Source organism: Chiloscyllium plagiosum, unplaced genomic scaffold, assembly GCF_037043375.1.
Source record: "Chiloscyllium plagiosum isolate Xiang-an unplaced genomic scaffold, Cpla_swu_hap1 HiC_scaffold_39, whole genome shotgun sequence".
NCBI classification, from domain to species: domain Eukaryota; kingdom Metazoa; phylum Chordata; class Chondrichthyes; order Orectolobiformes; family Hemiscylliidae; genus Chiloscyllium; species Chiloscyllium plagiosum.
Genome location: NW_028270177.1, coordinates 23,989,685 through 24,014,441, shown reverse-complemented (window position 1 = coordinate 24,014,441; position 24,757 = coordinate 23,989,685). Strand labels below are relative to the sequence as shown.

Genomic DNA, 24,757 nt, shown 5'->3' with positions numbered 1-24,757 from the left:
CACGAGACTCACTACTGCAGCCTCTCTCGGACAGACTTAAAACGACAATTAACTTATCTGATTCTGTGCTGTGCCCAACAGTTCCTCCAAGATTAGTTGTGAAAGTAATGTCAGTTTGGATTCAATATAGCATTTGCACTCAAGAGTCAAGTTGAGAGTTCAAGCCCACATACAGACCTTGAGGGTGTAATCTCGGCTAAAACATGCTTGGAAGTACTGCTCTGTCAAAAGTGTTATTATTTTGATCAACACTGAGGCTCCCATCTACCTATTCAGGTGGACATAAAATATATCCTTGTATCATTTGAATATTAAGGAATTTACTGCCCAATTGTCTGTCAACAAGCATATCCACCAAACTACTGGTCAGACTCTGCTTTGCGTTTTCGTAGGAACTTGCTTTTCAAAAAAAAAATGGCTGCTGCACAACCACTTGCTGGCATAACACTGGAAAATCAAAGTAATTAATTAGCTGTGAAGTAATTTGGAGCACAAAGGATGTAAGTGGTGTGCCATAAACACACACTTGTACACTTTTTATATGAAACAAGTGTTTCAGTTTGAGACAAAATAGAAATTAAAACACTACAGAATTTTTGTTCAAAACATTATTGATTTGAAACTTTTAAGAATATAAATTTATTAGGAGTTAAATTTAACTTGTCATGGGCCTAATTCTTAAATCAACATGCAACAAACAGTTGTACCTTTCTCTATTTTGCTGGACAGTTAGTGGAAATTATGGTTTTTATGGCCTTTGAACCTTAAGAGGTTATGGGTTCAAGCAAATCCAAACATAAACCTAAATGAACAGTCAGTGCACCACTGAGCAATTTTTTTTTGAAGGGGGAAAAGGGGGCTCTCATTTTGATGTTCAATTTAGGCCCATTTGACAGCTCAGGTTGTCTTGCAAGATCCCACAGCACTGTCCTGAAGATGAGATTACTTTTCCCAGTCTTCTGGGCAAATTAGTTTCACTCAAACAACTCTAAAACCAATTATGCAATTAATCCTCTCATTCCTGTTTGCGCGACTTCAGTGCAGAATATTTGCCCACATCTGTTTGAGAACAGTCAGGGAATTCCTAGGGACATGGCACTCATCCACAGATTCAATCAATAAGCACATCGACCTGGACCCAATATACTGACCACTGCAAAGGACAGCTGGAACTGACAACCGGAAGCGACAGAGACAAACCACTATAAATGCCGGAGGAAATATCACAGGAGGCTCCCAAGCACTGAGGATGTCACCTAGACAGGGGATGAAACGTCTGCAACACAAATTCCCAGCTCGGCGAACAGAACCACAATGAGCACCCGAGCTACAAATCTTCTCTCAAACTTTGACGACATGTATCATGGATGTATCTTTCTCTAATCAGTGGAAGATGCTAATCAGTAAAACACACTAATAGGGGAGATGGTGGTGTAGTGGTAACTGTCACTGGACTAAGAATGCAAAACCCAGTCTAATACTTTGAAGACATTAGATTGAATCACACCATGCCGAAATTTGAATTTAATAAACAGTTTGGAAAAAATAAAAGAGTCTAGTCTAATGGCAACCATGTTACAATGACTGATTGTTGTAAAGATCAATCTGGTTCACTAAAGTCCTTCAGGGAAGCAAATCTGTCATCCTTACCTGGTCTGGCATACATGGAACTCCAGACCCACAGTAAAGTCATTGATTCCTAACTGCTCTCTGACAATTAGGGGTGGGCAATAAATGTTAGGCCAGTCAACAATGCCCATATCCTATGAGTGAATAGAGATGCCAATGATCAGGGCTTAGGGCTGATTGAAATCTGCATCACAGATTAAAAAGTCAATATCATCCCAAAGGATCATAGGGCCATTCTCTCAGCGAGAGATGATTGGTGATAGTTTGCCTCGAGGATAACTATGCCTCGAGGATAACTATGCCTCGAGGATAACTATGCCTCGAGGATAACTATGCCTCGAGGATAACTATGCCTCGAGGATAACTATGCCTCAAGTGAGTGGAAAGGTTGAGGAGGAGAGTGCTAACATTAGGCAGTGTGGGGATTGAATTCACACTGTTGGCATCACTTTGCATTAAAAATGAGCTATCCAGTTAACCAAGCTAATCAACCCTTCGCAGATATACAGTAATTATCACATATATTCCATTGTTCAATATGTTGGTTAATGAAACTTGGATACTGGAGCAATAAGTTTCCAGTCCAGCTAGTTAAAACTCCACCATCAAGCTGACCCAGGTAGAGTGGAGGCACTGGCATAATTTACTCATTTTCAGAGAAGATGAATAAAGCTTAGAATGTTGTCAGAAAACCCTGCTCAGAAAAGTTTAGGTTTTATTTCTCCATGAGAAATAGATGAATTCTAAATGGTCAAACTATTCATTGTCCATTTATGATCCATCCATTATGAGTTTAGTGAATCATACCTGATGAGCAATCTAATCTCAGTCCAAGCCGAAACCTTAAATCTCCTCAGAAATGTCTTACTCCACATGGGTTTTACATAACATGCTAAAACCTTCAGAGAAGTGTTTGACAGAAATGTTCTCAAACAACTGCTTTTGCTTCATAAAGAGACACAAAGACAGGTTGCTAAAAGCTTAATTAAAAGAGAGAGGGTTTGTTAGTTGAAAGAGCAATTGAAGTCATCACTGATGAAATTTTGAACATCAGGAATGCACAAGAAATTTAAAATTAAAGGAATGGACAGATTTTAGAGGAATGTAGAGCTGAAAAGGTTAGGCATGGTTGAACTTAAAAGCAGGAATGCATATTTTTAAAATCAAGGCATTGCCTGCCAGAAATCAATGCTGTTCAGTAAACATGGAGAAATAAGTGCATGGTATTATTTTGGTTGAACTGAAGCTTAAAAAGAGTGCAATTATGACATCTATTAGCCAATAAGGGCAGATCCAAGTCAAGGATCCACTGTTTCAGTCATTCAAATGTTTACTCCAATTTTATGAAATACAATGAATTACTTTCAGAATGTATACTGAAAATTTTGTCAAATATGAAAACGTAATTTAAAGGTATGCAACATTCTTTAACACAGTTGTATGGGCACATTTACACAAGTTATTCAAATCAGCATTTTAAGTCATTGCTTCGTTTATCAGAGACATTGCAGACAAGAACAAACCTGAAATTTTAGGTTGATACCTCAAGGGGTTCAAAGTCCTCATATTATGTGGTTTCCTAAATAACATGATTTGCCTGTGGTGCTTCATTAACGCTCAGATGTTTTGCTTTAGGGAAATAAAAGCTACATCCATTCTCAAAAGACAACTGCAAATAGTAGTAGTAACTCTGGCATTGGACCATATTAAATGTGTTGTCTCTGGGCTAAATAATACAAACTCTAATGTTTTACAACAAAATATTCCACAGAATCCAGTCATTATATCTATCCAATGCACTAAGTTAACACAAAATTAGTCTCGAATGGATATGGGCATTTGACAAATGTAAAATGATCTGCAACAAAATCTGCAATTACTGGGCTTGTTTCAAATATCTACACTCCAAACACTTGATATTTGGCATTTTGAACCTTTGAATCACATGTATGCAAGTGTTTCTCATGATAAATGCCTTATCACTTACATTTACACCAAAATACTGCGACAACAGCTGTCAAGAGAATATGTAGTAAATTAAGCACACAAGCTTTAACAAAATTCCCCTTCAGTCATCGGTCAGGGAACATTGTTTTGTGGATTCAAATTCTATTTAAGTTGATTCTCAGCTTATCTCTAGTACTGCTTCAGTGCTGAAATTTTTCTTCCTTGTTCCAATTATCCTGCAGTCACATTCCACCAACAACATTTGGCCAACTACAACAACAATTATTTTTGCCACCTGGCCAAAACAGAATATATATTAATTTAGTCAGATTGTCAAAAGGTTATTTTAAAATGCAACACATTTACGAATCATTTTATTTTAAGTCTGAACAGTAGCTTTCAGGATCACACCGTTTCACTTCAAGCTATACAAATTAATGAAGGCACCCAGTTGTTCACAAATAGCGGTCTGTAGTCAGAGGTTATCTTGTAATGTCACTAAGAACAGCCTTGACAGTGTTACGTGCAGATTGTGTAGACTGACATCCTTCATTGCTTTCCCTGACGAGACGCTGGCACTATCTGGATCGACATTAGGCTGACTTAAAAGGATCGGGGAATCCTGGGAGAAAGGAAAGGAAAAGGAGCAAAGAAAGAAAAGGAAGGATGGAAAGGACAAATATTTCAAACGTGCCTTATTCAATCCTCAAGACATTACAGAGTGCTTTATGAACAACTGAAAAGCTGTTGTTGTTGTTATGAAGGCAAACAAAGTACCAAGTTTGCACAAAACAAAGAAACGAATGGCCAGATCACATATTTTCGGTGTTGTTGGCTTCAGGAAGAATGTTGGCCAGGTCACTGGAAAGTTTGAGCAATGTCAATGCACAAAATATTCTACATGCATTTCAGAATGCAAGTTTAACACATATCCCAGAGACAGCACTATCTGGCAATCTGGTACTGCAATTAAGTACTCAGATTATATGCACAAATCTAGGACTGGACTGGAAATCCATAACCTTTGACTCAAGTAATGTAGGAAAGTGGCAGTGAATAATCAGGGGTGGTAAAAACAGCTTAGGTTCCCTCTTTATCTGTGAATGCCACAATCTGATTACACTCAATGGGAATATAACCAAGTTGTAAATCTCTGCTAATTTTTAAAATTATTTACTCAGGGAATGAAGGTGTTGATGGCTGAACCAGCATTTATTGCCCATCCCTCGTTGCCCTTGAGAAGGTGGTGGTGAGCTGTAACTCCTTTTGAAGCAGATACACCCACAATGCCATTAGGGAGGGAGTTCCAAGATTTTGAGCTAGAGATATTGATGGAACGGCAATATACTTCCTAGTCAGGAAGGGGAGAGGCTTGGAAGGGAACTTGCAGATGATGGAGTTCCCATATATCTGCTGCCCTTGTCCTTCTAGATTGTAACAGGCTGTGGGTTTAGAAGATGCTGTCTCAGCAGCCCTGGTGTATTTCTGCAATGCATCATGCAAATGGTACATGCTGCTGCTACTGAGTATCAGTGGTGGAGGGGGTGGATGACATGCCAGGAAAGTGGGCTGCTTTGTCCTGGATGAGGTCAAACTTCTTGAGTGTTGTTGGAGCTGCACCCATCAAGGCAAGTGGGAGTATTCCATCACATTCCCAACTTGTGCCTTGTAGATAGTGAACAGGCTTTGAGGGGTCAAGGCGCAAACTACATGCTGTAAGATTCCTAAACTTTGACTTACTGTTGCAGCCACAGTATGTATATAACTGGTACAGTTCAGATGGAATTAGATTCCCTACAGTATGGAAACAGGCCCTTCAGCCCAACAAGTCCACACAAACCCTCCGAAGAGTAACCCACCCAGACCCATTCCCCTATGCTATATTCACCCCTGATACTATGGGCAATTTAGAATGGCCAATTCACCTGACCTGCACATCTCTGGACTGTGGGAGGAAACCAGAGCACCCAGAGGAAATCCGCGTAGACATGGGGAGAATGTGCAAACTCCACACAGTCAGTTACCCAAGGCCGGAATCGAACCTGGGACCCTGGTGCTGTGAGGCAGCAGTGCAAACCATTGAATGGTAACTCTCAGGAAGTTGATCATTGAGAATCCAGTGATGATAATGCCACTGAATATCAAGGAGTGACAGTTAAGATTCTCTTGCTGGAGGTGATTATTGCTTGGCACTTAAATGGCCCAAATGTTACTTGCCATTTGTTAGTCCCAATCTGGGGCTGACCAGGTCTTGCTGCATTTTGATATAACCGCCTCAGTGATATTGTGATCTTCCAGTCCTTTTACACATTATTATTACACACATTAGGATGACATTTATTAGATGCTTGGCACAGAAACAGACCTTTTGACCCAACCAGTCCATTTATGTTACTCTTGAGCCTCTTTGCATCTTTCCTTATCAAAAGCTATCAGTGGAACCCTCGATTCCAGTCCCATCACGTGTGTGGCTATATACACACAAAATCCTTCAGTTATGCTCTTGGCCTGAAGAGGAACGAACAATCAACTATCAACTCAATTAAAGTCTTCCTTAATTTTAAAGTCCTCTATTAGGTCAGTCCTCTTCCTGTTTTCCAAAGGAAAGGGAGCTAGCCTGTCAAGTCTTTCCTGACGTATATCTGGTATCATCCGTTTAAATCTTTTCTGCATCTTCTCCAGTACCTCTGTATCCTCTTCATAATACGGAATCAGAAATACATGCAAGTACTCTAAGATTAACTTTGTACCTGACCCATTATTCATCTCGTCACTAATTAAAAATAATTTACACTGAAACTACATAAATCATTTCACAGACAACCCCAAGAGGTCAGAAAGTCACGGAGATCTACAGCTAACCAAAAAAAGGGGCTTCAGCTCATCTCACCTGCGTCAGTCAAATACAATCACCTAACGATTCCAATCCCATTTTTCAGCACTTGGCCCATAGCCTTGTATGCCGTTAGCATTGCACATGCATATTACTACTTAAATGTTATGAGGGTTTCTGCCTCTACCGTTCTTACAGGCAGTGAGCTCCAGATTCCCACCACCCTCTGGATGAAAATGGTTTTCCTCACAAGATCGTCGTGCACTATATAACACATGGAAGTATCCTGAAACAAATCATTTAGAAAAGTCGTCTCATACAGAACGATAGTTGTGAAATAAAATAGATTCCACTGATTCTCCTTTACAATGAAGAGACAAGTGAATAAAATGCAACTCTTCAAGAGGTATTTTGAATGGAGACAGCAAACAGCACTTGTTTGCATGGAACGCAATTATTTGTTTGATCAGATGTGAGTTCAGCTGTTACCAAACATGAGACTGCAACTCCATTAACACAATTTTTACTGGGGAAAATAAAATCACAATCTCAACTAACATAACCAAAAAGAAAAAGGGAATAGACTTTTTCAAAAAAGCCCAGATATCTAAGAAATCAATATTCCTTAAATGCCTGAAAAGCCGCAAGAGGAGAGGATCTGGCCAGTTTTTAGAATCAAGCTGCAAAGACTCCTTTGCGTATTTGACATGGACCCAGGGCTGCACGGACTTAACTCATTCCCCTATGGTGGCAAAGGTATCTCAACAATAAACAATTTTTTTTTTTTTTAAGTAAAAGGTTTTGGTGAGCTGTTTATAGTAATGTGCAATACTAGCAACAAAAATAATTCCCTTAGTCACGTTTCAAGCTCCATAAAAACATTTGTTTCTTTTACAGGCGAACATCAACTGCTGAAGTAGCAAATAAGTCAGAAGAGTCAAAATGGAGAATCAAAATTAAGGTGCACACTTTTCCTTTATTCAAGATACTAAACTATTAATGTACCTGACATTTTTAAAATGAAAAAAATGCATAACTTGATAGGATTAAAAAAAGCAGCTCAAAGAAACAGCATTCAAAAATAATCCCAATTAACTTGGATTCAAATAAATTCCAATTGCTATTGGAAGGGAAGAAAATATTCTCTGGTCTCAAAGTGCTTTCTGTTGGCTGGGTTTGTAACATTTTCATTACAAATTTTTCCTCAAATTAACTAATTGCCCATCTATTTCAGCCTTGTGCGATTTTCCAATAAATCAGTTAATTTGAAATGGCAGTTTTACCACAAATTTAATGTGCAATTTCAGTAATGATAATCTTGCATATAAATAAATCAGAAAGAGAAGGAAAATCCACATAATGAGCAGCTTTAAATTAGAATAGCATAGCTTTTCTTCGTGAAAACTTCCAAACAGCTGTGGCACCAAACAACTTAATAGATGACCACATAATTATGTGGTAACTGGGATCACTACATTACTGCTTTGTTTACTAAATATTCTTTGTAGACCATTAATTCCTTTTAAATTAATAAACTACTAGCTCAGTAACAATTTAATAATGCTCATTTAAATATTCATTAACAGAAAGTGCGAATGCATATAAATCAAGCAATATATAAACTATATTGAACCCTTTGCAATGGTAATTCAGTAAAGTTAAATTATTCCTGTTACTGGAAAATGCAGGCACTTGTGTTGATGCTTAAAGTGCATCTCATTGCAACCAGCCTGAATTAACATGGTTAATATTGCCTGAAAGACACTTGTAGAATTTATGCTTTTGACCAGTGATCGTCAAAAGTTAACCTTGCATTTATTTTGTTAAAATATTTCCATGGTCTTCTTTATTTCTATTCTACCTGGTGAACCACAAACTGTCCTCACAGCACTTCATAACCAATAGAAAATCTCACATCTTATACAGCCAGCATTGTTCCTTGCCTAAATTGCAGTCTACTCAGTTGCTACATCGGCAGCAGTGACAGACTTAAACATACAGCACATCATCAGTATTCTTGTAGGACATAGCAGAAAGTGAGGACTGCAAATGCTGGAGATCAGAGTCGTGAATGTGTTGCTGGAAAAGCACAGCAGGTCAGGTAACATCCGAGCAGCATGAGAATTGACGTTTTGGGCATAAGTCCTTCATTAGGAATCCTGATGAAGGGCTTATGCCCAAAAAGTCAATTCTGCTCCTCGGTTGCTGCCTCACCTGCTGTGCTTTTCCAGCAACACACACAACTCCCTGTAGGACTTGTGCCCTAGAAAATGGGTTCAAAACACAGATGGGCTGGAGGTGCATAGCTAGTATCCTCAGTAAGTGATTTGGAAAAGATTTGATGTCACCCTAAAATAAATATTACATCTCTCACAAGTCTTAAAGTGTTGCTCAGTTATATAGTCAGAAGGAATGATGTATTTCAGACTAGAAGAAAGATAGTAGCATGTCTTCTGCAAAAATGAGAAGTGAATGGGGTGTCTACCAAGTGGACTGTTTAGTACTGGATACTGCCTATTGTATTCAATTGCTTGGTGTAAGATTGTAAGTGCATGTCAACTACTCACAGTGCTTCAGTCTGTCAAGTGATTGCTTAAAATCAAAATCACGCAGCGATTTATAAGGTTGCGTTTTTTTTAAAAGCTCCTTATTAAATGCTCAGTCCCACACATGCAAATGGGTGAGTATAATGTCAGAAGCACAAATTAACCCAGTGTTGCGTTTGGGTAATGTTGGAGCTCAACTCATCCAGTCAAGTGGGGAGAATTCCATCGCACTGCTGACTTGTGGCGTACAGATGGTGGACAGGCTTTATGAGTTACCCATCACAGAATTCCTAGCTTCTTAGTAACTCTTGCTGTCACCATATTTTTATGACTGGTCCAATAAAGTTTCTGCTCAATGGTAACCTCCAGGATGTCGATGATGGGAGATTCAATGATGGTAATATCATTGAATGTCAAGGAGTGATAATTACATTCTTCCTTGTTGGAAATGCTCTGTCTGGTACTTACGGTTCAATTGTTACTTGCTACTTATTACACATGCTTTTAAGTTGTCTAGGTCTTGCTCCATAGGGACACAGAATGGTTCAGTGTCTAGGAGTCACAAATGGCGTTGAGCATTGCGAATCATTTCCACTTCTGACCTTCTACTGGACAGATGGTCATTGATGATGAGCTGAAGACAGCAGGATCTTGTAGAATGAATTGTTTAGATAGAATGAAAGAGTTTTGTTAATCTGCATAGAAAGCTTAGTTCACTAATCAAATGATGTGTTATGTGTTGTGTCGCCATAGTCTTACCAGACCATTGGGACTGCTCTCTCATTAGAGAGAAGTGACTGGCAGTGATTTAACCTGAGGGCCAGCAGACCTTAGGTGAGGGAAGAGATTGAGAAGGAGAATCCTTCATGGTAACCTCAAACCGGTGAAGGACTGCTGTTGGCATCACACTGCTCTATAAGCCAACAATCCAGCCAACTGAGCTAAACCGATTCCCAATCAAATGATATAGTTCAATTGAACAAAAAATAAGTTGGTCGATAAAGTGTTAGAAATTGAACGTATTACAATTAGAAGCCAAGGATTGATTCGACTTAGAAATTAAGTTCCCTTATATGGAAATGAAATGGAATACAGCATCTGTGCATGGTGTGTATTCATTCTCACATGTTGCCATGGTGTTGCTAAGAGTCATCAGTAACAAAAAAGTGCAGTCAGAAATCCATTGAACTCAAAAGGTTACCAAAACAAAAGGTTACCCACACAGTGAAACAACTGGAACAAAAAGTCGTCATAATGATATAAAGCATGGGAACAGACCATTCAGCCCAACCAGTCCATGCTGACCAGTCTCACCTGTCTGAGCTTGGCCCATATCCCTCCAAACATGATATTCATGTATTTACCTAAATGTCTTCAAAATATTGTAACGAGACCCATATCCACCACTTTCTCAGGCAGTTCACACACACAAATCAACCTGTAAATAAAAAAGGCCCTTCACTTTTTAAAATCTTTCTCCTCTCATCTTAAAAATATGCCTCTTAGTCTTGAATTCCCCTACCCTAGGGAAATGGCACCCAAATTCATCTTAACTAAACCTCTCATTATTTTAGAACATCAGGTCACCTCCTACACTCCAGAGAAAATAAGTCCCAGCTTGCCCAGCCTCTCCTTATAAATCAAACATTTCAGAAAGTTGACTGGGTAATGGAGTGTGTTCTTAATGATTAAAATCAGGATTAAATATAATCATGAAGGAAACCCTGCAAATGGTTCTTGACTCTTTCTCTTCACAGAGGAATGCTAGTGTCAGTGGGTCAAGTTCTGTCATTTCAATCATATTCTTTGGAGCTCAGGGACAGAAATGACATGGACTGACACCAGACAGAGAGTAATGCTTTAATAGTGGGGTTGATGATGCATGAGCATTAAGGGAGTTATTATCATTCCCCCAAGATAGATGCTAGTTTACATCCAGACATTGAACAGTCATATCCAATGTTGAGGGACATTGCCGAGGGGCTCAGACATCTCACACGATTTCTAGCAGTGCTGGCATGGAACATAACTTGACAGGTGCATCTTTATGGATAATGCCCCCAGAATATTCCCTACCCATATCAGAAATTATGCCTGACCCCAGCGTGGCCTATGTCCTGATTGGACCTAAATGTGTGCCAGGAAAAAGCAGAAGCGAAACTAAAGAAACTATCACCCTGAAACCTTGGGCTGAAGTAGAAGCAGACTTCAAACTCCAATATCATGGCACTGCTGAACCACACAAAAAGGTAGTATAATTTATTAAGTATATTCTGTGGCAAGTTAACAGGTTTTAAAATCAAAAACCCAGCATTGGCCAATGCCTAGCCAAAAGTAGTCTGACTGATGCAGTTAATTTGCACAGGGATGCCATTCAAAACTACTTCAAATATAGTAATTAATCTTATTCCAAAAAAAAGGAGGAAATACTCAAAATAAATAAAACCATAGCATGGTGGGAGTAAGTGTAAAAAGGTACCATTTGATTACTTTGGACAGGAAGGTGATTGGATTGTATCATTGCTCCCTGCAAGGTAATGATAACAGTCAATTTATCTACAAGGGTTAAACCCAGAAACTTGCTGGCAATCCTTAAACACTCCACTTCTGAAATGACAACTGCTAGCCTTGCTGTGGATGAGTCTTTATTTTTCCTCCAGTTTAGTATTATTGTTATAGAAATGATAATTAGGATTCAGACAATTATAGGATCCAAGCGCAACAGATTTGTCACAAAAAAAAGGAGTCAAATCTTTTTGCATGGATTTCAAAAGTTCCCTTTAACAAGATGTTAATTATAGACAGTGGGATATCTGATACCTTGTTGCTGAAGTGCAGCACCCAAGTGAAAGAGGAACATGTGGACCTTTCACGTCTGCAAGCACAACAAAACTCAACCATGGTCTGATCCAATTTCATGTCTGCTGTGTACAGATGGCTGCAGTGACCACCACTACTCTAATATCAGGTTGTTATATTTGAACTCAGACCTTCCATAACAGTATTCCAGGCCAGACTATCTGGAGTCTGATGAAATATTCTGGGCGCAATATATTTAAATCAGGTTTACACTCTGCTATGTTTAGGCAACCAAGCTTTAATTCAGTATGTGAAACAAATGGACAACCTAGCTGTCTGTGTATTTCAACAATCCAAATAATTCCTTACAAATCAAAGTCAACATACATGCACTCAGTGCATCAATGTGGAAATTAAAGTGGAGAATTAAAATAAATCAAAACAGATTCAACTAGTTCTAACACAGCTACCATCTGGAAATACAGACTTGCTTTTACTCCAAAACATGATCATGTGTAACTGACTTTTACTTCTACTCCAATTCTAACAATTTTGAGTATGGTAAGTAACATGCATTTTAAATGGAACGGAGCTTAATGAGGTTAGAGGAGACAACTGAGGCACTGAAAGGGAAATCATTAGTTAGTCCTACACCTATTTATGAAACAACTAACATTTTAAACAGCAGGAAACAAATTTGCATGTCTAAAGGTAATTTGCAAAGGATACTCCTTTCTGCTACCTTGAAAGCCAAGATAAATTTACCAGAGTAAATGGTATATGCATTTTCAAGTTCAACTGTGGTCTAAAGTTAAAAAATTGAAAGGTGATGTTCTTAGCTAAAGTATGTTATTAATGTTACGATGTTGTGTTAAGACAACATAGTTACAGTTATCTCATTATAAGTTAGATTTAGCTAATCTGCTTTCAAAGTATACTATCCTGCAAAGTGGCGAAATCTAAACATTTTAAATTCACATGTCTTACTGAATAAATAACTTTTCATCCAAAAATGTAACTTATTAGCAGTAAAACGTGATATTTGATTTAGATTATCTCAATATTAACATTTAATAGATTGTGCAGATCAAATGAGCAAAAATCTTTTGCACGTAAGTGCTTGCCCAGAACACTAAGTTTTGTACTAAACTGAATCACTTTCCTTATAGGAAGCTAATGAAAACATCCAACAGAGAAGTTAAAGGACAAGAAAATTTCTTCTGCATTAACAACCACCTGTAAAAGATATTCTTCAGCCAGAAAACAATTTTATATTACGGATATCTATAGAATATACAACATGCTTCAAATATTCTTTAGACTCGCAGACATACAGTCCATACCTTCAGATCTGAGCAGTATCACTAAATAGATTAATAAATTATTAAATTGTCCTTAATTAGAAAGAGTGTAAATCAACACTGGGACACAGCTGTCTGCAATCATCAATAATAAATTTTAGAACAATTAAAAACTCTAGGAAATTTAATTTTTGGACTTCTGCCATTTTGTAGTAGTAATCACCCTGTTTAACAAAACTGTTACTAAATTCTAAAGAAACAACCCACGATTTGTACTAAAAGTAGAAGGAAAATAAGATAAATTGATTATTTTAATTCAAAGTCTTTGAGACAGGGAGAGACCTACAAAATAAGTTTAATTTTTACAATTCAATGTTGCAACCTGTCTGACCAATTCATTGAATTAGCTTACCTTGCACTTATGTCCCCAAACAGTTCCAGTCACTTCCTCCACAGAATTAAAGCTCTTTTGCTCTGATCTGGGAGCTACATGGATTTGTAAATGAGGGATCCCAACCTTTGATTGCTTAGGTTTCGAGTGATAACTGGAAACCAACTGACAGGGAACTTCAAGCGAATGGCTCCTTTGAAAGATCGGACGTTTATTTTGATCATTTATAATTTCCCTTTCTATCACACCATTGAATGAAGGTAAACATACAGAGGTGCTCCTTATTAACTTGTTAGGATGATGTGTATGTCCAGCATTTAAAGAACTCTGCTTAAACTCCTTCATGAACGACTCAGGCTGAATTTGTCCTTCCTTGGTCTCTGTTCCAAATACATGAGCTCTTTGGTAATTTAAGTGCAGAATGTGATTTGAAGGTCTTTGCAGTTTCTTCACCTTCCCCCAAGACTCTGCTTCGTCCTCACCATAATCTATTGCTCGATTTTTGCCAGGTTGCTGTCCATTGCAATGAAGTGACTTAATGTCTCTAATTTCAGTAGAAGCACAAATTGGGTTAGACAAACGCAGTCCATTAACTGCTGTTGCAACAAAACATGCGCTTGCTTCTTTGAATTTAGACACAGCCTGATCTTCATCTTGATTTGGTTCATGGGGGCAAGGAAGGAATCTATTTAATGTGGGATTGTTACTTGCACTTGTAAAAGGATCTGGGCTTGTTGGTGTAGCTGGCGGAGTGCTACATGGACTCTGAGGAAATATCACCAGTGATGAACAACGTCTCAACGGCACCTTCGATTTCCTCAACTTTACCGATGCTTTGGTGGACCCCACCACACATTCTAAAAGCTCTTGGTCAAAAGAAATATCAGCATTGCATGAACCACCCTCACTGCCATTGTTGCTGGTACGAGTACTAGGTTCACACTGTCCTCTGGATTGTTTGGACTGCAGTGATATTTGCAACGTGGAGCTTTTTTTGCGGTGATGATCATTGTTACTAACCTGTGGTATAAACAATGAAGAACTGCGCTGTAGGATACGTTCACCCTGTGATGCTGTCTGCACCACCACAGGTTCATGTGTAGTCACTTGGTGAACATTCTTTCTCACATTTACTGGTACAGTCTCAACTGTCATACAAATGTTACTCTCCAAGCCCTCTCCCGAAGTTTCAGACAGTGGGTCAGTGTTGCTCCTCCTGGTTGCAAAATGCAATCGCAAACGACGGGCCATTCTTCCTTTTTGAAATACAATAAAGTGGTCCTAGGTTGGAATGAATCTGAGCTGGTTAAAAACTCACAATCTGCAGAGAAAGCTTAAGGCAATCATAGCAAGCACTGCCACATGCGATACGGTCACCATCAGGAGCTGTAGATAAGCAGAAATAGCTGAAGTGACAAGCAGCATTCCAGTCATTAGTGCACCAAGGCTATTAAGCCTAGGAAGTTAGAAATGTCCAGCAGCAAAAATCATGATCGCAGGAATGCCTCCCGCAAGTCTGAATAGCCATGAGTGTCTCTAACGGTGAGAAATAAAGGCAGACGCTCTTCCACAGCACTGAAAACTCAGCAACCTTTACAAGAAGCTCAGCTGCTGCACACTGTTTGAATTCTAGCCAACCTTGCTTCAATTAAATCTCCTTTACTTGCATGAATGACTGAATCCAACCCAAAATCAACATCTTCTTGCATTTCGGTTTCATATATTACATCTCGTCCCCGGCAAGCAAGCTAAATATGTGGCACTGCTTTAGGCAGTGGAGTTTCAAACATTTCTCCAACACTGAACCAACATCGTATTTTTACCCCATAGTATTGCATTACAGGAAATTTTAAAGAGCGACATCCAGCATAATTCAGAATCAAAAGGCTTTCTGAGTATTACCCACAATGTTAAAACCTCAGGGATATGAGAAATAGACAGGAAGCGACTGTTAATAACTACGAGAGCACTCCATAGTTTTGCATTTACAGTCAAATACAATTTGCCTTCATCAGTTCCTCAATGTGATAAGAACATTTTTTTTTGGCAGACAGTAGTTCTGAACTCACATTTTCAGTCCTGCTCTAACCAAACACATTGAAATCCAACCATATAAAAGAAGAAATCATTTAAAAGAAGTAAATCCTTGTTTAAAAAAATAAAAACAAAACTATTTTTAGACTCCCATTGGACTGAAATCCTGCTAGTACTAGGCTGCTGCTTGTCAAGACTGTTCAGTGTAGCTAACTGGGAAAAACCTCTCTCTTCATACACAGAAATGCCACATTCTGACATTTGAAACTCGTGGCTGTGCCAAAGGAGTTACATTCTTTTCTTCCTGTGGCTTTCCGATCAGCTGCACAGATTCAAAAGCACTGAATAAGTAATTTATTTTTAAGTGGAAACATTTTTCAAATACTTTCCTCTTCATCTTGTAATCATGTAATAAAGGTACAATCTTAACACATCAGAAATTGTTCCTCAATGATGACAGCTCTGCACCAACATCTCAGGCTATGATACTGCATACACTTTACAAGCGAGAGAAAATTTCCTTTGAGTGAAGTCACACAGATTTTACGTTCCAAGCCTTGCAAGATGTAAAGTTACTTGACATTTTAGTGTGTGGAACCATGACATAAGATGACTAGCCACTTCACACATTCCAGTTAAAACCTTAACATAATACTTTATTAACCCAACACTCAACAGTTTGCAAGTTGCTACGCAGGAATAGTAGACCATTCAGCTGGATTGATGAAATAAAAGGTGCAATATTTTTCCACGAGTCAAACAGCAAGTGTTTGGTAACTGTATAATGGCCATCTTAATGCCCTTAGGGGCTAAAAGTGGCTGCACAATGGAAAAATGTACTGCTTATAATCAAAAGCTGTAACAACTACACCATTTTCTGCTGGTATTTTAACAGATGCCTTTTACAAAAATTTTCTACCACTGCACAGAAGTGAGAAAGTTATTCTGAATTGCAAATAAAACTAAAAATGGCCCTTTGAGCATTTCAATTTGCACTTAGTCAAAAAGCAAACAAAATAGCTAACCTAACCAAACAGCGTGCACCAGAGCCATAGGTAGTTTCTTTGTACAGAAATAAATGCATGGTCAAACTCCTTTTTTTATTGCAAAAACATTTCCATAAAAAATGCATCTGGATAGAACAATGCCCTCTTTGTAGAAAAAAAAATTAGCATCATGCTTTTCGATTCCAGGACTTTTTTTTTCCTAAATAAAGTTCCAGACAGCCAAAGGCATAGGAATTTTTGTTACACACCAGCTCAGCTTTTTCAACATTGCATTGAACTGGAATATTTACAGCCATTGCAGTTTCTCAGTCTCACTCTTCATTCTAGATTCAGTATTACTAATGACAAAATACACTGCTCTAAACACTAGAATGTCTGATTTGAAGAAAAGTACCAAGCTTCTCAAAAGGAAACAAAATCTTAATATACCAAATTAAATCCCAAACTTTTGGGAGCACACACCTGAACAACTATCTTACAATATCAACAGAAATTCTACAAATGTAAAAATGTCAACAGTAAAAGAATTGTCTGTGCAGAAATGCTTACTATCTGGAGTTTCTGTAAATTGACACAATTCAGAAACAATTTTATTAGCCTTGTTCTGGTAACAATATATGCCGGGGGAAGTAGTGAAACAGCCCACAGAGCCGAAAATGTGTTGCTGGAAAATCGCAGCAGGTCAGGCAGCATCCAGGGAGCAGGAGAATCGACTTTCGGGCATGAGCCCTTCTTCAGGAATGCCTGACTTGCTGCGCTTTTCCAGCAACACATTTTCAGCTCTGATCTCCAGCATCTGCAGTCTCACTTTCTCCTAGAAGATCCAAACAGCCCACAGAATCAGTCTCCAAAAGAAAACACTGTTGTTTAATTAAATGTAGAACAACGTCAGGCTGAAGGAAAAAGAAGGAAATGGTGAACGGTTGTTCAAGAGCTCTGGGTGTGCTGGGGGGGGAGATCAGCAACGTTAATGAGGGCACCCTGAAAAAGTGAGGCTCTTTGAGGAGTGCTGACGTGAGCATAGATATTGGGAACTAGTCTGAGGACTGACATTCTTGCAATTGATGGAGTCGAGGGAAGGTTCACCTGACTGATTCCCAGGATGGCAGGACTGACATATGAGAAAGAATTGGATAGACTAGGCTTGTATTTTCTGGAATTTAGAAGAATGAAGGGGGATCTCATGGAAGTATATAAAATCTTGTTGGGACTGGACAAGCTAGATGCGGGAAGAATGTTCCCGATGTTGGGGAAGTCCAGAGTGTGACTAGAGGTCACACTCCAAAAATAAGGGGTAAGCCATTCAGGGCTGAAAAGAAGAAGAATTCCTTCACTCAGAAGAATTCTCTCCCACAGGAAGCTGTTGGGGCTAGTTCATTAGATATATTCAAGAGGGAGCTGGATGTGGCCCTTGTGGGAGAGGACAGGAATGGGATGCTGAGATTGCATGATCAGCCATGATTGTATTGAATGATGGTGCAGGCTCGAAGGGGTGAATGGCCTACACTTGCACCTATTTTCTTTGTTTCTATGTCTCTATGTAACTGCAGTTTACGGCACTCTAATTGTTAATAGATAACCGGTAACTTCAGACGTGTGACAGGGTGGTGGAAACAAATTCAATAGTGGTTTTTAAAAATGAACTGGATAAATATTTAACAAGAAATGATTACAGGGATTTAAATGGAAATACTGGGAAGTGAGATGAACTGGATTGCTTCTCAAAAGAACTGGCGGAGAAATGATGGGTCAAATGGCCTCCTCCTTTGTTACATTATTCTATAACTACTCAGAGCGTCACACAGAATGAGTTGAAGTTAAAACTTGCAAAAATGTTATAGCAGGACATTTGAAAATCAGCTCTGTTGCCATGCATTGCTATGCTTGACAATGTCAATTTGTGGATTTGCAGTGTTTCCCATCATGAGGAAACAAAGTGGATGCTGAATGCATCCTCACAGAAAGTCAAGCAAAACTGGAGGGTCAGTCACCAGTCAAATCCTGCATTCTACTTACCTGTAGACTGTCACAGGCCTGTAGAACTTTAACATCCTTGTTATCATAGGAAATGAACAGCCAATGGACATTCTCAGGAAAGGGATCAACATAATTAACAAATTTTCATTGTTTACTTAAAAATAAACTATGCTATGCTAAGCCATACATTGCTATGGCATGCCATTTTTTTTAGACCAAGTGCCATTATGACTCAAGCTTGGAGGAAAATAACTGGGAAGCATGATGGTAATGTCACTCCGATTGTAATCCATGCCCAGGCTTATGGGTCCAAATCCTACCATAGCAAATAATGAAATCTGAATTCAACAAAATATTGAATTAAAAATTAATCCAATGGTAACTATGTAATCATTCTTGGTTGTTGTAAATAAAAAACTATCTGGATCACCAATGTCCATTAGGGAAGGAAATTAGCAGTCTTTACCCAGTCTGGCCTACATATGATTCCAGTCCCACAATAGACTCTTCAAGCCCTCAAAAGACCTAAACTCCAGAGGTGAGGTCAGGTGACTGTCCTTGATGTCAAGGTAGCATTTGACCGAATGTGGCATCAAAGAATCCTCATAAAACTGAAGTCATTGGGAATCGGGAAAATAATCTTCACTCTTGGAGTCATACCTAGCACAAAGAAAAATAGCCGTGATTGATGGTGGTCAATCACCTCAGTTCAAGTATATCACTGCAAGAGTTCTGCAAGGAACTAAGCATCTTGAACTTCCTCATCAATAAGTCTCCATCATAAGATTAGAGGTGGGAATTTGTGATTCCTCAGATACTGAAACATTCTGAATAAAAATAAAAATAAAAATAAAAAGAACTGTGGATGCTGTAAATCTAAGGAAGGGTCACTCAACCCGAAACGTTAACTCTGGCTTCTCTCCACAGATGCTGCCAGACCCGCTGAGCTTTTTCAGCAATATCTGTTTTTGTTACTGAAAGATTCTGTGCCCATATAGAGCCATATCCAGGCTTGGTCTGATACATGGCGACTAATATTTATGCATCAGAAGTGTCAGTCAATAATTATCTCTAACAAGAGAAAATCTAATCATTGCCCCATGACATTCAATGGCTTTACCATTGCTGAATCCTCCACAATCAACATCCTGTTGATTACCAATGACCAGAAACTGAACTGGAGTAGCCAAATAATTAGAGTGGCTACAAAAGCTGGTTAGGGGCCATATACATATTGTGACGACAAGGGAAGGCGAGAGGCTAGTTAATAGTGAGTTACAGACAACCTTTATCCACCATCCACAAGGCACATGTTTAATGGATTGCTCTCCACTTGCTTGGATCGGTGCAGCTTCAACTCTACTCAAGAACCCAGCCATCATCTTCACTCCCTCTAACACTCACACACAGTAGCAGCAGTACCACAAATTACAGTAACTTACTGAGGATTCTTCAACAGCAGTTTATAAACCCACAACCTCTACCACCAAGAAGGAGAAGGACAGCAAAAATATGGGAACATCAGCACCTGCAAAGTCCCCATCAAGGAAAATGCCATCTTGACTTGTAAACATATTGCCTTTATTTCATTATCATTGGGTCAAAATCCTAAAACTCTCATCCCAACACCATGTGGGTGGACCACTAGCTCACCAGTAGCTTCTCCAGGACAACGAGCAATGAGCAATCAACACTGGCATAACCAATGATGCCCTCATCCCATGAACAAATCAAAACACCATGGTAATTAGAGATGTAAATTAATCTGAAACATTGATTCAGAAATACTGTATGGCTACAGAACTTGCGACACAATTATCATCTTAATCAGAATTATTACCTTAATCAGAACATACTATGCAAAAGTGAGAAAATTACATCCTTCCTTTGTATTCAGAAGCTACAAATAAAAATAAGAGTTGAGTTTACCCACTTCAGTGGCAATTTCATTATACTCACCAAACGGTTTTCATCAAACACTTCAAAAAGAATTCGATGCTGCATTGGTTGAACCTAGATAAAGACAAATATAAAAGTATGCTCATTAGAAAGGACACAGGAGATTTTCATACGACACCTACCCAAGTTGTAATTTAACAGAACGTAAATGCGCCTTTAACCTTGCCATGCAAGTAATCAATGGTGAAACTTCTCGAAGTGGTTTTAACTGTTTCTCAGAAAGTACACAACACCAGGTTATAGTCCAACAGGTTTAGTTGAAAACACTAGCTTTCAAAGCGCTGCTCCTTCATCAGGTGGTTTTGGCGAATAAGATAAGATGACACAGAATTTATAGCCAAATGAGTACAGTGTCATGGAGATGTGACGATACATTAAACAATTTTAGATCAAGTCTTTCATCTTTTAGAATGGGATGTGTTGGTTTCTGTTCTTTGATATTAAAGAACCTGGTGTTGTGTGATTTTTAACTTTGTCCACCCCAGTCCAACACTGGCACTGCCAGGTTTCAGGAAGTGGGCCAAATTAGTTAGAAAATGCCATGCAACATTTTAACTCTTAATCTGAAGCAGATAAGAACCAAAGTCCCAAACCAAAACCTGACAAATCCATTGGGACTCATATCATGCCTGTCTATTAGGTAGCAGATTACAAAAATAAAATCACTTCATAAATACCAAAAATCTAGGAAGAGTTATAATATGAGAAAATGAAAATCCTAATTGGCTAATGTAGCATATAAAAAAACATACTGTCTGTTCTCATAGTCAACGTTTAATCTAATTTTAAAATTTATAGTTTCATTCTCGGTATTGAAGCTTGTGTGGACTCAGTTTCCTACTCATTGCTTTGATTAATCTGTCCAACATCTCACATGGCCAGCATAAAAAATATGCTGACCAAGATTTGAATCACAGGTGCAATGAAGATCGTGTCAAGAACTATTTTAGCTCATACATCCTCCATTATCTCATGACAATTTCCAAATGTTTCTAATTATTCCACTGCCTTTCTTCCATTATCAAATCCCCAAATTCATTCTAAATGTTGGTCACCTTAGGTTTAGAAACTTCTTGATATTAATCTCAAATGCATTTTTGATTGTCCTTTTGAATTGCTTTATTTCAATTTCAAGTAGCCTTCTGAGGTGCTTTCCTCCACTTTGAAAAATTCAAATGTATACCTGCAAAGTGACCATGATTGGTGGACAGCACGGTGGCACAGTGGTTAGCACTGCTGCCGCACAGCGCCAGAGGCGGGTTCAGTTCCCGCCTCAGGCGACTGACTGTGTGGAGTTTGCACATTCTCCCTGTGTCTGCGTGGGTTTCCTCCGGGTGCTCCGGTTTCTTCCCACAGTCTAAAAATGTGCAGGTTAGGTGAATTGGCCATGCTAAATTGCCCGTAGTGTTAGATACAGGGGTAAATGTAGGGGAATGGGTATGGGTGGGTGCGCTTCGGCGGGTCGGTGTGCACTTGTTGGGCCGAAGGGCCTGTTTCCACACTAAGTAATCTAATCTAATCTAAGATTGGACCTGAAAACTTCAGTGTATTTGACATTTCAGAAATTGAGCAAGGAAAAGGAGGTGAGGTGTCTTTACTAATAAAAGCCAAAATTTAAAAACAAGAAATGATATTGATTCAGAGAATCAAATTGTTAAATCAGTTTGGGTACAAATAAGTAAAAATAAAGTACATAAGTCAAAGTGTAAGTCAACAAATAATGAGGGCTTGTATTAAAGGAAGGTTCTGTTCAGCGAATGGACAAAGCAAATTAGCCTGAAGCGCAAGTTCTCAGAGTGTAATCCATACCTAGAACTAACTTTCTGGAACTGTCAAAGTTAAGAAAGAAAGTTATTTTAGACCCAGTAATGTCTAACCAGCTGGATGTTATGGTGCATTAAGTGACATTCTTGTCTCTGAACCAGAAGCTGTAGATTTGAGACCCAGTTCAGGACTTAATGGCCATATGGTTGACAAAACAGGTTGATTTTCCTCATTCCTGAAGAAGGGCTTATGCCCGAAACGTCGATTCTCCTGTTCCCTGGATGCTGCCTGACCTTCTGCGCTTTTCCAGCAACACATTTTCAGCTCTGATTTCCTCTGCCATAAGTTTAATGGCAAAAAGCAACAAATTGTTCTGGTCAACCATACTTGATGCAACAAGATGCTCCTCAAGCTCCAGCCTCTAAAGACAGGCCATCAAACTGTCCCAGAAAAAGAAACGCTATAGAAACAGACAAACACATACTTTGCTTCAAAGTATCCAATGCTAATGTCCAATGAGACATAATTAATGATCCCATAGTAAAAGATCAACTAAACAAGAGTGTGTTCTTAACAACATAGAATTTCACATTCAATATGAGGATGAAAACTGTATTTCTTAAACTAGTGCCTTAAACTTAAATAAAGGTAATTACAAGAGTAAGAATACAGAGTTGACTGAAACAAAATGGAAAAATAGATTAAAAAGAAAGATAAGCAACAGCAGATGCTTAAGGAGCTATTTCACACTTCTCAAAGATATTCCACTGAGAAAGTAAGGTCTTATTAGTAGGATGCACTATCCTTGGTTAAACTATGTAAGGATGGCATCAAATTGAAAAAAAAATACTGTACACTGCTACAAATATTAGTCATGATTTGGAGGTGCCAGTGTTGGACTGGGGTATACAAAGTTAATAAAAAATCACGACACCAGGTTATATTTGGAAGCACTAGCTTTTGGAGCACTGCTTCTTCATCAGGTGGTTGTGGAGCATAAGACGCAGAATGTGGTCCACAGCAATCTGATGAAGGAGCAGCACTCTGAAAGCTAGTGCTTCCAAATAAACCTGTTGGACAATAACTTGGTGTTGTGACTTTTAACAAATATTAGTGGTAGCCAAGACGACGGACAAATATTTAGTTACCAGAAAAGGGTGACTCAAAAAATAATGAAGGAGAATATAAAGACTGAAAATGGGTGCAGAGATATTGGTTTCAATTTTCTTTAAAAATACCGACATTCAGGAAAGGTCCGAGGGATTGGAAAGCCACAAATTTAACATCATTATTCAAGAAAGGAAGGAGAAAGAAGCACAAAACTATATTCCAGTTTGCCCTATGGCTGTCATTCAGAGAATGTTACAATCCATTATAAGGTATTTCACAAATTTATTTTCAATCTCTTTAGGATGTATCAAGCAGGGTGAATAAAGGGGAACCAACAGGTGTAATCTACGTGGATTTCCAAAGGGCATTCAAAGTTTCACGTAAAGGGTACTGCACAAGATTCATGATGTTGGGGGTTTATATATTGGCATGGTTAGAATATTGCTTAACTAACAGGAAAGACACATATAATAAATGGATTATCAGATTGACTAACTAATTAATAGAATGCCACAGGCTGATGCTTCCAATATTTACAAACTAAATTTATGACTTGGAAGAAGGGACAGACAGTGCTAAGGTTAACTTGAATGTACAAAGATAGATGGGAAATTAAGTTGAGGAGGATACAAAGAATCTATGAAAAGTAGATTAAATCAATAGGCAAAAAAAAAAGCACACGGAGTATAACGTAGAAATAACGTCGAAAATCCAAAGTATTCACTTTGGCAGGAAGAATAAAAGGGCAGATTTTATTTTAATATTTGTTCACATAGTGGATGCACCATTGACTAGGCCAATGTTTATTGCCATCACTCATTGTCCTTGAGAAAGTAATAGTGAGTCACCTTTCTGAGCTTTTGCAATCCATGGGAGTAGGTATGCACACAGTGCAATTAGAATGGAGTTTGAGAATTGTGACACAGTGAAGGAATAGTGATATATTTTCAAGTCAGGATGGTGAGTGGCCTGGAGGGAACATGCAGGTGATGGTTGTCCCACGCATCTGCTGCCCTTATCTTTCTCAGTGGTAGTGGTTACATATGTGAAAGGTTTAATGTTTTATATTTAAATGGACAAAAATTGCAGTGTGCTGCAATAGAGAGAGAGATAAGGCAACCACAAAAGTTGGCATGCAGCACAGCATGTAATTTGGAAGCCAAATGGAATGTTAGCCTTCATTGCAAGGGTGAAAAAAGTATAAAAGTAGGGAAGTCTTGCTACATCCTGTACAGCGAACGGGTGAGGCCATGCCTGGATTACTGTGTAGAGTTGTGATGTTGGTACTTAGGAAGATCAGGTCAAAAAATGCTCATTAGTTTGATTTCTGGGATACAGCTGTGATCTTACAAGGATAGGTTGAGCTGATCAAGCCTACACTCATTGCTGTTTAGAGGTGATCATGTTGAACAAAAAGATTGGAGATGGCTCGATAGAGAGGGCTCCTTCCTGGCAGGTAA

General features: G+C 38.7%; 1 protein-coding gene across 3 annotated transcripts in view; it reads right to left on the bottom strand.

The window, feature by feature from the left end:
• nedd4a (NEDD4 E3 ubiquitin protein ligase a) overlaps nt 1-24,757 on the bottom strand; it is a 152,773-nt gene that overhangs the window by 73,055 nt on the left and 54,961 nt on the right. For 2 of the 3 annotated variants that reach the window (XM_043677486.2, XM_043677487.2), the window contains exon 5: nt 20,424-20,477. In XM_043677486.2, coding sequence (XP_043533421.1) covers nt 20,424-20,477 — 54 coding nt within the window. Of the gene's footprint in view, nt 1-13,467; nt 15,599-20,423; nt 20,478-24,757 lie in introns of those variants that run through there. The other variant, XM_043677484.2, reaches the window with a different exon arrangement.